Source organism: Corythoichthys intestinalis, chromosome 12 (assembly GCF_030265065.1).
Source record: "Corythoichthys intestinalis isolate RoL2023-P3 chromosome 12, ASM3026506v1, whole genome shotgun sequence".
NCBI classification, from domain to species: Eukaryota; Metazoa; Chordata; class Actinopteri; order Syngnathiformes; family Syngnathidae; genus Corythoichthys; species Corythoichthys intestinalis.
Window position 1 is genome coordinate 30,744,526 of NC_080406.1, and position 13,312 is coordinate 30,757,837.

Sequence of the window (13,312 nt, forward strand, 5' to 3'; positions counted from 1 at the left end):
TAGTATGTTTGTGAAGCGGGCTTCTCTCACTCTCCAATCTCGGGAATCTCGTCGAAACGAAACAAGCTCAGGCCTCCCACTGATTCAGCGGGTGATTTTCCCTGCACATAACACCACAGGGCTAAAAACAAATGTTATTTTATATTTGCTGTATTTTTCTGCCACACATTGCCGGGGTTCTGACAAATTTGGCATCCGCGTAACGTTAAAAATGACTGCGAATGCAGAGATTCCAAAGTACACACTACGAACGTTCTTTAAAAGAAGGAATATTAACTTACGTTTGCCATGATAGCTGCAGACAACAACTGCACACAGCTCTCTCACTTAACGACTTTGCCGTGTCGTTAAGCATTAATTTACGCCATTTTCATGTTGCACATGTATGTTTATGATGTAAATAGTTTTTTTGTACCGTTGGATAACATTGAGAGTCCAACTGAATATAAAAGAGGGCTTTTTTCACAGCCACAAAAGCTTTGGGAGCAAACTTTTATAAGGGTGCAGAATTTGACAGAACACCGGTCCGTGAAAAAAGACGCAAATCACACCGGTCTGTGGTGTAAAAAAGGTTGGGGACCCCAGTATTTTGTGTGCTCCAGCTTTTATTTTGTTACTTCCGGTCTCCAGTCATGTGAATTTGAATATTAAGCTAAATATTTAGTTCAGACCGTTTCCTGATTTAACATTTAGTATATAGGATATAATTTTAAGATTTAAATTAAATATTTAGTTCTGCATTTAAACAATCAGGTGCAAAACTTCTTATTTAAAAATAAATATTTAAGTTGCTAAATAATGTTGAAAATGTGCAAAAACAAAAAGTGACTAAAAATTTCACACCACGTTTTAAACACTGTGTAGCGCTAAATGTGAGAAAATGTTTTCGTAATTTTGAGCACGTGCTGCTTTACAAACGGCGCCCCATATTTTACAACCATGCTTTGTCTTCGTGGGCGGATTTTTTTTAAAAAAATGCAACATAATTTAAAATGATTCGCGGGGTGTTTATTTATTCATTTATTTATTTTAATTTTTAACTGCTCACGGTTGACGTCATGTCATAAACCACTTCGCTCCGCCTACTCCCCCGATCACACGAATGGCCTCCATTTTGGGAGTCAAAAATACCAGCACCAGCAGCTAGCGTGTTAGGCAAGGCGTTGCTTGCAGGAGCCCTACGCACCCCCCGGGTGGCCTGGCTATGGTCCACACGTGTGTGGTGGCAGGCTGTAGGAACCGCAGGACGCCCGGCACTGGTCTGTCGTTCTACCGCTTTCCGCGAGACCCTGAGAGGAAGCAGCGGTGGATTGCGGCCGTTAACCGCCAGGGCTGGGCGCCTAACGACGGCAGCCGGCTGTGCAGTACTCACTTCATCTCTGGTGATACCTCAGCTGTACTGCATCCCTTTTATTGCTCCACTTACACGTTTTTTGTAGGCCTTTCCAATGTATTTGCTCTTGCAAACGCATTTCTTTGGGTTTGAACATTTTTATTTTTAATGACGACAGTCAGTGGCAATACCTCACCACAATTAACAAGTAGTTTCTCCCAGTATCCATAATAAGTCTTAGGTAAGCAAGCAGCACTTCCTGTGTGGGGGCGCTCAGTTTGCCATTAATATTTTTCCCATTCGTTATAGCACACGTGTTTTGAATACAATTTGCAGTAATAATGTTAAACACTGTTAGCATATTAGGGGGTGGCGCGTTTGACTTATTTTTGAGGTAGTGGGATCAAGTCAACTCCTTGTGTTGAGTTTGGTAGAGAGTGTAATGATAGGCAAAGCAATTATAGGTTCATCCACTAGATGGCAAATACCTTTCTGCATCATCTTATTCCATTGATGTAGCAGACAGCTTTGTTTTCAACTAAGGCCAAGAGCCCAAGACCATAGGCGGAGTTTGACTTTTGGGGCTGGTGATATGTTGATGACCCCAAAACGCAGTGTCAGCAATAAAATTTACTTATAAGAATATTTAAAAATAATAAGTTGACAATGAGCGTTTTTTGTTTCCCATAATTCTTGAGGGGAATTCTAAATCAGGCTGTTTAGGCAATGCTTTTCGCCAAGATCGTCATCCATTGAGTTTGGTATGCCTGCCGGAGTCGTGCCAATGTAGTTACCCCAGTCAAAAATTGTATCTCCTGGGCGCAGCCATATGGAGGTAGATTTGTGTCTTTATTATTCAATCAAAAAAAGTTGGTTCAATAAAAAAAAAAGTTGCTTCAATCAAAATATATATTTTCAAACAAAAAATAGTCGCTTCAATTAAAAAAAAAAAAAAATGCAAAAATTATTTTGAAATTTTAAAAAAATGCATGTGACAGCTGTTTTTCTTTGATTGTTTTTGGGGGGTGGGTTTGATTGAAGCAACTTTTTGATTGACGTAATGTTGATTTGTGTTTGGGCCACATTTTGGCTAGGACATTTTTCTCTTTATTATTCAATCAAAAAATAAGTTGCTTAAAAAAAAAAAAAAAAAAGATTTTCAAAAAGAAAAATCACTTCAATCAAAAAAAAAATTCAATCATAGAAAAAAGTTTTTGAATGCAAAGAAATATTTGAGATTGAAAAATTTGCATTTGAACACTTTTTTTATTGAAAAAAGTTTTCTTTGATTGAAAAAATCTTTTTTGTGTTTAGGCCATATTATGATTAGAACATTTGTGTCTAAATCATTCAGTACCCCAAAAAGTTGCTTCAATCAAAAAAATGTTATCAAAGAAAAAAAATCATGACTGTCTAAGGTTTTTATATTATATATATATTTGTTAATTTCATTCATTTTTGTTGCAGTATTATTGCTTTACAACTTTTACAGTGCCTTGCAAAAGTATTCGGCCCCCTTGAACCTTGCAACCTTTTGCCACATTTCAGGCTTAAAACATAAAGATATAAAATATTAATTTTGTGTCAAGAATCAACAACAAGTGGGACACAATCGTGAAGTGGAACAAAATTTATTGGATAATTTAAACTTTTTTAACAAATAAAAAACTGAAAAGTGGGGCATGCAATATTATTCGGCCCCCTTGCGTTAATACTTTGTAGCGCCACCTTTTGCTCCAATTACAGCTGCAAGTCGCTTGGGGTATGTTTCTATCAGTTTTGCACATCGAGAGACTGACATTCTTGCCCATTCTTCCTTGCAAAACAGCTCGAGCTCAGTGAGGTTGAATGGAGAGTGTTTGTGAACAGCAGTCTTCAGCTCTTTCCACAGATTCTCGATTGGATTCAGGTCTGGACTTTGACTTGACCATTCTAACACCTGGATACGCTTATTTTTGAACCATTCCATTGTAGATTTGGCTTTATGTTTTGGATCATTGTCCTGTTGGAAGATAAATCTCCATCCCAGTCTCAGGTCTTGTGCAGATACCAACAGGTTTTCTTCCAGAATGTTCCTGTATTTGGCTGCATCCATCTTCCCGTCAATTTTAACCATCTTCCCTGTCCCTGCTGAAGAAAAGCAGGCCCAAACCATGATGCTGCCACCTAGGCCTGTCGCGATAACAAATTTTAGTGTGCGATAATTATTCTCATAAATTATTGCGATATGCGATATTATTGCGCCCCCCCAATATTTTTTTTAACCAATTTACAATAACACAGTGAGAATACAGTATATATTAATAGATTAAGTACACCAATTTAAATGCGATAAATATTTACTCTCAAATTCAAAAATACTCTTAAAGAAATCACAATTAAAACAATAGACCATCCCTCTTAAGTAAAAATCAACAATATTGATACCGCACAGAAACACAGAATAAATAAAATGTGTTTTAAAAAAAAAAAAAAAAAATGCACTTAATAACTTAAGCATTTAGGCAAATGAAAACTTTTCCCGTCATAGCTTCTGCAATGGTGTTCCATAGGGATGCAACGATACAGTTATGTCAAGGTACGGTATGATTTTTGATACGGGGGACACGATTTTGGATCCGATTCAATACATTTAATGCTCTGTAAAAAAATAACAATTATATTTTTTGTTTCGTTTTGTTGTTGTTGTTGTTGTTGTTTTGGTTTGGGGTTTTTTTTGTTTTTGTTTTTTTGGGCTAACGAGCAAAAATTAAATTGCCATCATATAAACATGCATTTTAGTGCATAATATTTCTGTGCTTACTTTTTACTGATATGAAAAAAATTTATATAAAAGTGCTGAGAACAATCTTTACTGTTTGTAAAGTGAGGCAGGGCACACTGTTGATTGCTACAGCTCTCTTAGCAGCTAGGTTTACTACATGAGCAAGACATCCTATTTGTGGTCAGAATCCATCTGTGTCACGTACTGAATCAACAATATTTGCAACATTATCTATAGTCAATGGTATGGATTGATTTGGCCCTCTTAACTTCCATTCAGTCATGACAGTTTAGAATTCATCGATGTAGTATATGGACTACGTGTCCCATAATCACTCTGGGCTCACGTAGCCAATGGCATGGGACGTAGCACATCTAGTTTCTAGTGTGTGGGCGCATTGAAAAAGTTAGCAAGCGCAGCTGAAGTCACCTCTGCTCATTACTACTCACAACCAGCATTTGACAATCGACTTTCATAAACAGGACGCGTTTGAAGCACAGCGCTCTTAATTTCATTCAGCTGTTCGTTGTCAAAGCGATGTTGTTCGTCGCAGCCAAGTCGGCAACAATGTTTTGGCGGACTTTGTTGTAAATATCCGGCGTTGTGCTGAAAATTAGCCGCCCCGCGTGAAATGTCACTCCTGACGGGAGTGGCCACACGTCAACAGCACCGGCGCGCCGTAGATGGTCCACAGTCACTCCGGAGCACTGACGTGGCCGGTATACGTTGAACAATAGGATATAATGGGAACGATTGGCTCCGGCGCTAGTTTTTGCCGGACCTGGAACGAAGATGCATTTTGCGCAGTTGGTAACGAGGAATCCGAACTTTTAACAGCACGTCTGCCGTGCGTGCGCGCGAGGCGATAAATCGCAGCGGAAAAATTACCGCCTTCTTTTTTATATATCGCGCGATAAATGGAATTATTGCATATTGCGACAGGCTTACTGCCACCACCATGTTTGACAGTGGGGATGGTGTGTTCAGGGTGATGAGCTGTGTTGCTTTTACGCCAAACATATCGTTTTGCATTGTGGCCAAAAAGTTCAATTTTGGTTTCATCTGACCAGAGCACCTTCTTCCACATGTTTGGTGTGTCTCCCAGGTGGCTTGTGGCAAACTTTAAACGAGACTTTTTATGGCTATCTTTGAGAAATGGCTTTCTTCTTGCCACTCTTCCATAAAGGCCAGATTTGTGCAGTGTACGAGTGATTGTTGTCCTATGGACAGACTCTCCCACCTCAGCTGTAGATCTCTGCAGTTCATCCAGAGTGATCATGGGCCTCTTGGCTGCATCTCTGATCAGTTTTCTCCTTGTTTGAGAAGAAAGTTTGGAAGGACGGCCGGGTCTTGGTAGATTTGCAGTGGTCTGATGCTCCTTCCATTTCAATATGATGGCTTGCACAGTGCTCCTTGAGATGTTTAAAGCTTGGGAAATCTTTTTGTATCCAAATCCGGCTTTAAACTTCTCCACAACAGTATCTCGGACCTGCCTGGTGTGTTCCTTGGTTTTCATAATGCTCTCTGCACTTTAAACAGAACCCTGAGACTATCACAGACCAGGTGCATTTATACGGGGACTTGATTACACACAAGTGGATTCTATTTATCATCATCGGTCATTTAGGACAACATTGGATCATTCAGAGATCCTCACTGAACATCTGGAGTGAGTTTGCTGCACTGAAAGTAGAGGGGCCGAATAATATTGCACGCCTCACTTCTCAGTTTTTTATTTGTTAAAAAAGTTTAAATTATCCAATAAATGTTGTTCCACTTCACGATTGTGTCCCACTTGTTGTTGATTCTTGACAAAAAAATTTAATTTCATATCTTTATGTTTGAAGCCTGAAATGTGGCGAAAGGTTGCAAGATTCAAGGGGGCCGAATACTTTTGCAAGGCACTGTATATATAAATAGGAAAGTCAATTACATGCAATCACATTTTTCGGCCACTAGGCTGCCCCCCCCCCTTAAAATCCGCTTATGGCCAAGACTTCAAACAATTTGAAAAATTTGTGATTTTGTGTATGAACGGGTAAAACTATTACTTCAGTACACGTGTCTTGTCCCAATAAATTTTGAGAAACTACTGTGTTTATATAATTATTAAAAGCTACATTTGATTGAAGAAGTTTTGACACTTTAATTAAATTTTGTAAAAGTTGTGTTTGTGGTTTTAACAGCTATCAATTGATATTTCATCACTTCACTGGTCTCATGCCACACATGAGTCCTAGATTCAGCTAGCATTTCCCTATGAAAATTAAACAGATTTTCCTGTATCTGCTGTTTTCATGCAGGTAAACAAGTTAAGAACCCTCGGTCGGCGGACTATGTTCCCTCTGTATTTACGCCCCATTCCCCTAAGATGAAGGAGCCTGGTCCACCCGAGGTCCCTGACAAGCAGGAAGCCCGTGTAGAGGCGGCCAACGCCCTTCTCTTCCTGCAGCGCCAGGGCGAGTCCAGGCCAGAGGAGCCGATTGAGCCCAACGTTGAAGGAAGTGCGTTGTCACTAACAGATGATGAAAATGAATTTCTGAGTGACAGCAAGGATGAAACATTTTCACAGACTTCCAATGTCAGCTTCGATGATGTCCTCCAAGCACTCAGACAGGAAAATCGAGCATTGCGTGAGTCTGTAGAGAAAATGTCCCTGTCGGAGAACTCCTTTAGGAATGATGCAGAGAAAGTCAAGTTCTACACTGGCCTGCCCAACTTCTTTGTATTGGAGACAGTCATGCTGCTACTTGCACCACACATGGACGCCATCAGGAATGCCAAGCTGTCCAAGTTCCAGCAGCTTTTGCTCACGCTAATGCGTCTGCGCTTGGACCTTCGCAATCAGGATCTGGCCTATCGCTTCGGTGTGAAAGTGGGCACAGTGGTCCGGACCGTGCATCACGTGGTCAACATCATGTCTTCCACGCTGGTGCCCACTGCCGTTTTCTGGCCCTCGCGAGCCGAGCTGCGAAAAAATCTCCCGGCGGCCCTGCGCTCCTCCTGCCCCGACTGTGCGGTCATTGTGGACTGCTTCAGCGTGCCTTGTGAGGGACAAGCTGTCAGTGGCAATGATCAAGGGACGGCGACAACTTGCAACGTCTTGAACTATCTGATCGGTGTTGCCCCTCAGGGTGTTGTCACCTTCGTGTCTAGGGGTGTCCTAGGAGACTTTAGCCCTCGAAATTTGGCAGAAGGTTCAGGACTTCTGTCCAAGCTGCTTCCAGGGGATGTAGTTTTAGCCAGCAGGGATCTGGACATCGCCGATTCCGTGGCCGCCCATGGGGCTCGCTTCGGCATCGCCAGTTGTTTTCAAGACACCGCAAGTTGCAGGGCAGAGGGCCCACTACCCGACACGCTGAGTGTGAGGGCACACGTAGAAAAGGTAGTCTCCATGGTGAGGCAGAGGTACGCTATGCTCACCGGCCCTGTGGAGAGGCCGTTTACCACCGCCACAGAGCGTACCTCCAATCTATCCACTTTTGACAAAATCGTGCAAGTAGCTTGTGCCTTAAACAATTTGTGTATCTCTGCTGCACCTCTGGAGTGACTTCACACCAAACAAGGACATTGCCATCGTAGTCCATTGTAAACTGTATACGTAGTCAAGGAAAAGTTTATTTTCATTTAACTGTATGAATGGTGGTGTCACCATCTCTGAAGCGTTTCTGGGAAGGGTCAAACCTTGGAACTCGGTAAAATGTTCGGAGTTTCTGTGCAAACTTTCTCGGAATATGGACATAATACATTACTTGTTCCAAAGAGCCGTTTTTTTCATGCTCCGGTTGCTATCAAGAAAATCGGGGTTGTATCACCCCAGACATAGTTCGTTGTAATTGAACTCTAGTAACTGTTGGCTATGTATAAAGAACAGCAGCAGGGTTGAGGGAAGCCTCTAACATCGCTTAGCTTTGTTGCCAGTGTAGTTCGGGGAGTTTGTTTAGCTATCACAACATGTAAACATTTTCTCAAGGTATTAACTTGATTGCAGCTGGACTGTTCTGGTTGTTTTAGAAAGTTTGCTAGTGGATCGTCCTACCTGAACATTTTTACATGAACAGATTAAGGATACTCAGAGGAGAGGAGCAATGTCCTCTGAGAAACGGAACTGTCCAGTTGCAGTAGATTCAATAGCCTGGATAAAAGAAAATATTACAAACCAGGCAGTTGCAAGGTTACAAATTTCCATGCAAGATTTTCCTGGGTGAAGTGGTTTCTACATTTTAGGATCTGGACATCACCAATTCCTTACCAATCAATGGGGCGCTGTTTGTGATCACCTGTCACAAGGACAGTTATATCCAGGATGCACTGACTCACTTGAATTGAGATGTGTTGATTCACTATGATGGTATGAGTTGTGCCTTAAACAGCTTTTGTATCGCTGCTTTGCCTTTAAATTATTTTGTTGCGCCTTGGTGCAATTCCTTTGAGTGTGAACATAATCCAACTGGTTTCCCTGTCTTCGTCTAGTTCAGTTATATGGAGAAATCGATTCAATCCGTTTTCAAAAAGTAATATATGTTGGCTTAAAATTGAGTCTTACCGAACATGCCTTCTATATAGCGTTAGCGCAATTTCACCAGTCGGTACAGGAAACAAGAAGGTTCTCAAATAAGAGTGGAGGGAAATGTCACATACAGTGGGGCAAATAAGTATTAAGTCAACCACCAATTGTGCAAGTTCTCCTACTTGAAAAGATTAGAGAGGCCTGTAATTGTCAACATGGGTAGACCTCAACCACGAGAGGTTGTCAAAGAGGTGTAAGTTCTTCTAACGAGGTCTCCACTCGTTACCTGTATTAATGGCACCAGTTTTAACTCATTATCGGTATAAAAGACACCTGTCAACAACATCAGTCAGTCACACTCCCAACTCCACTATGGCCAAGACCAAAGAGCTGTCGAAGGACACCAGAGACAAAATTGTAGGCCTGCACCAGGCTGGGAATCTGCAATAGGTAAAACGCTTGGTGTAAAGAAATCAACCGTGGGAGCAATTATTAGAAAATGGGGGCTCGATCTGGGGCTCCATGCAAGATCTAACCCCGTGTCGTCAAAATGATAACAAGAACGGTGAGCAAAAATCCCAGAACCACACGGGGGGACCTAGTGAATGACCTACAGAGAGCTGGGACCGGAGTAACAAAGGCTACAATCTAACACAATGCGCCGCCAGGGACTCAAATCCTGCACTGCCAGACGTGTCCCCCTGCTGAAGAAAGTACACGTCCAGGCCCGTCTGCGGTTCGCTAGAGAGCATTTGGATGATCCAGAAGACGATTGGGAGACTGTTATGGTCAGATGAAACTAAAATAGAACTTTTTGGTAGAAACACAGGTTCTCGTGTTTGGAGGAGAAAGAATACTGAATTGCATCCAAAGAACACCATATCCACTGTGAAGCATGGGGGTGGAAACATCATGCTTTGGGGCTGTTTTTCTGCAAAGGGACCAGGACGACTGATGAGTGAAAATCTCCATCAGCAAGGGCATTGAAGATTAGACGTGGCTGGGTCTTTCAGCATGACAATGATCCCAAACACACAGCCAGGGCAACAAAGGAGTGGCTTCGTAAGAAGCATTTCAAGGTCCTGGAGTGGCCTAGCCAGTCTCCAGATCTCAACCCCATAGAAAATCTGTGGAGGGAGTTGAAAGTCTGTGTTGCCCAACGACAGCCCCAAAACAGCACTGCTCTAGAGGAGATCTGCATGGAGGAATAGGCCAAAATACCAGCAACAGTGTGAAAAGCTTGTGAAGAGTTACAGAAAACGTTTGGCCTCCGTTATTGCCAACAAAGGGTACATAACAAAGTATTGAGATGAACTTTTGGTATTGACCAAATACTTATTTTCCACTCTAATTTGGAAATAAATTCTTTAAAAATCAAACAATGTGATTTTCTGGGTTTTTTTTTTTTTTCTTCCACATTCTGCCTCTCATGGTTGAGGTTTACCCATGTTGAAAATTACAGGCCTCTCTAATATTTTTAAGTGGGAGAACTTGCACAATTAGTGGTTGATTAAATACTAATTTGCCCCACTGTAACTTACTGTGCCAACCTGCAGTTCATAGCAGTTCTCAGTTTTACAGTAGTTTTATCACACTGGCAAATGAAGTATCTGTGTAATGGCAAAATGGTATTACAGTGTGCCCACCACCAAAAAAAAAAAAAAAAAAAAAAAAAAACAGGCTTCAAATTTGGATAGGTGTCATTCATTTTTTGTCGGAAAAAAAGACTCGCTATAACTATGGTATTAATATTTTTTAGAATATTAAAAAAATACTTTCACTTTTTTTTAATCTGGAGAAAAAAATCAAGTCATAAGGCCGGTCAAAATTTTAGGACTGTTTTTTTTTGGGGGGGGGGGGGGCTCGGCTCACTTATATTGATGAATTATTTGATTTCATTCTTATTTCACAAACGCAAGATTGTTTTTTTTTTTTTTTTTTTTTTTTTTTTTTTTGCTGGTTCATACAGTATTCTTTCTAATTGTCCTGGTTTAGTTCATTTTCAAAACAGTTTTCCTGTTCTTGTGCACATTTATGTAAGAAGCACTGTTTTCAGGTTGATATCTCAGCTCTGGTGACTTACCTATAATAGGTTAAAGTAGTTTATAAAGGTTTAGTGTGCCTTAGATGCCTGCATGCTGCTTTAAACATATACAAATTGATTATTTTGTCACTGTAAGCAACTGTTGTTCCGACAACGGTGACAATCCATAGAAAAACTAATAGTAAGCGTTTGTGATTTGTAATTTTAGCGTTATCTAGTGGTAGACTGGAAGAATGCAGGGCTCAATTACTGTTCTAAATTCTCTCCTAAATTCTGACTGCTTACCCCCCACTGGATTTGCAACCCAACGTGACCAAATATATACACAGATCTTTTCATTCTGCACGCTAAACCTCAAGTCACTTTTTAGTTTTTTTTTTTTTTCTCCCCTCTAGGCACATTAGATGCTTAACGTTGTGTATTGACTGTTGTCACTTTTTAAAAAAATGTTCATTTGAATTAAACATCTTAAAATCCACGTTGTAGATTTATTTTGGCTCAAGTGATAAATGCTTCCTTTTTCCACCCGACAACTTGATTGTACTGTGCAACAATTAGAAACAATCTAGTGACTAATAAATTAACATTTTGCACCTCTTCTGCCCTCTTAAAATGTCAAAGTGAGACTAGATGCGTTGTTGAGCATAGAACCGCTGCTATTTATCAGATGGAAAATATTCATTACCGATCCCTCGCTCAAATCAGCCAATTTCATTATGTCAAATAAAACAATATTCTAATTCTTGATCCTTTGCAAAATATGGATATGAACATTTATAACTGCGGGGTGAAAGATACAAAATGTGTTATTTAATGTTAAAAAGATGAAACTGTCTACATTCATTTTGACGGTTGGGTTTAATGGAAAGTCGTAAATATACTGGTCCTTCTCAAAAAAATGGCATATTGTGATAAAGTTCATTATTTTCTGGAATGTATTGATAAACATTAGACTTTCATATATTTTAGATTCATTACACACAACTGAAGTAGTTGAAGCCTTTTATTGTTTTAATATTCATGATTTTGGCAAAAAAGTCAAGAAAAACCAAAAATCCCTATCTCAAAAAGTTAGCATATTTCATCCGACCAATACAAAAAAGTTTTTTAATACAAAAAAAGTCAACCTTCAATTAATTATATCTGCTATGCACTCAATACTTGGTCGGGAATCCTTTTGCAGAAATGAATGCTTTAGTGCGGCGTGGCATGGAGACAATCAGCCTGTGGCACTGCTGAGGTGTTATGGAGGCCCAGGATACTTCGATAGCGGCCTTAAGTTCATCCACAGTGTTGGGTCTAGTGTCTCTCAACTTCCTCTTCACAATATCCCACAGATTCTCTATGGGGATCAGGTCAGGAGAGCTGGCAGGCCAATTGAGCACAGTAATGCCATGGTCAGTAAACCATTTATCACTGGTTTTGGCACTGTGAGCAGGTGCCAGGTCGTGCTGAAAAATGAAATCATCTCCACAAAGCTTTTCAGCAGATGGAAGCATGGAGTGCTCCAAAATCTCCTGAAAGCTAGCTGCATTGACCCTGCCCTTGATAAAACACAGTAGACCAACACCAGCAGCTGACATGGCACCTCAGACCATCACTGACTGTGGGTACTTGACACTGGACTTCAGGCATTTTGGCATTTCCTTCTCCCCAGTCTTCCTCCAAACTCTAGCACCTTGATTTCCGAATGACTTGCAAAATTTGCTATCATCTGAAAAAAGTACTTTGGACCACTGAGCAACAGTCCAGTGCTGCTTCTCAGTAACCCAGGTCAGGCGCTTCTGCCGCTGTTTCAGGTTCAAAAGTGGCTTGACCTGGGGAATGCGGCACCTGTAGCCCATTTCCAGCACACGCCTGTGCACAGTGGCTCTGCATGTTTCTACTCCAGACTCAGTCCACTGTTTCTGCAGGTCTCCAAAGGTCTGGAATCGGCCCTTCTCCACAATCTTTCTCAGGGTGCGGTCACCTCTTCTGGTTGTGCAGCGTTTCCTGCCACACTTTTTCCTTCCCACTGAGGTGCCTTGATACAGCGCTCTGGGAACAGCCTATTCGCTCAGTAATTTCTTTCTGTGTCTTAGCCTCTTGCTTGAGGATGTCAGTGATGGCCTTCTGGACAACAGTCAGGTCCGCAGTCTTGCCCATGATTGCGGTTTTGAGTAATGAACCAGGCTGGGAGTTTTTAAAAGCCTCAGGAATCTTTCGCAGGTGTTTTAATTCGTTGATTCAGATGATTAGGTTAGTAGCTTCTTTAGAGTACCTTTTCATCATATGCTTATTTTTTTGAGATAGGACTTTTTGTTTTTTTCTTGACTTTTTTCCCAAAATCATCAATATTAAAACAATAAAAGGCTTGAAGTACATCAGTTGTGTGTAATGAATCTAAAATATATGAAAGTCTAATGTTTATCAATACATTACAGACGTAGGCGGAGTTTGACTTTTGGGGCAGGGGGGCACAACATGTTGATGACCCCAAAACGCAGCGTCAGCAATAAAATTGACTAACAAGAATATTTATTTATTTATTATTTATGAATTTATTCATTATAAGATGACAATGAGTGTTATTTGTTTCCCATCATTCTTGAGGGGAATTCTAAATCAGGGTGCTTAGGAAATACTTTTCGCCAAGATCAACCACTGAATATGGTACGCCCG

At 40.8% G+C, this 13,312-nt stretch overlaps 1 protein-coding gene across 2 annotated transcripts; it reads left to right on the plus strand.

Annotated features, from left to right (window-relative positions):
* Positions 1-1,093: 1,093 nt before the first annotated feature.
* LOC130926569 (uncharacterized) lies at positions 1,094-10,011 on the plus strand. Of its 2 annotated transcripts, none has more exons than XM_057851512.1 (2): positions 1,094-1,382; positions 6,401-10,011. In XM_057851512.1, the coding sequence occupies exons 1-2, from the start codon at positions 1,205-1,207 to the stop codon at positions 7,645-7,647; spliced, it is 1,425 nt and encodes a 474-aa protein (XP_057707495.1). In that variant the 5' UTR covers positions 1,094-1,204; the 3' UTR covers positions 7,648-10,011. The 2 variants fall into 2 exon arrangements, with proteins under 2 accessions (XP_057707495.1, XP_057707496.1); XM_057851513.1 differs by having other exon boundaries at positions 1,235-1,396.
* The last annotated feature ends 3,301 nt before the right edge of the window (positions 10,012-13,312 follow it).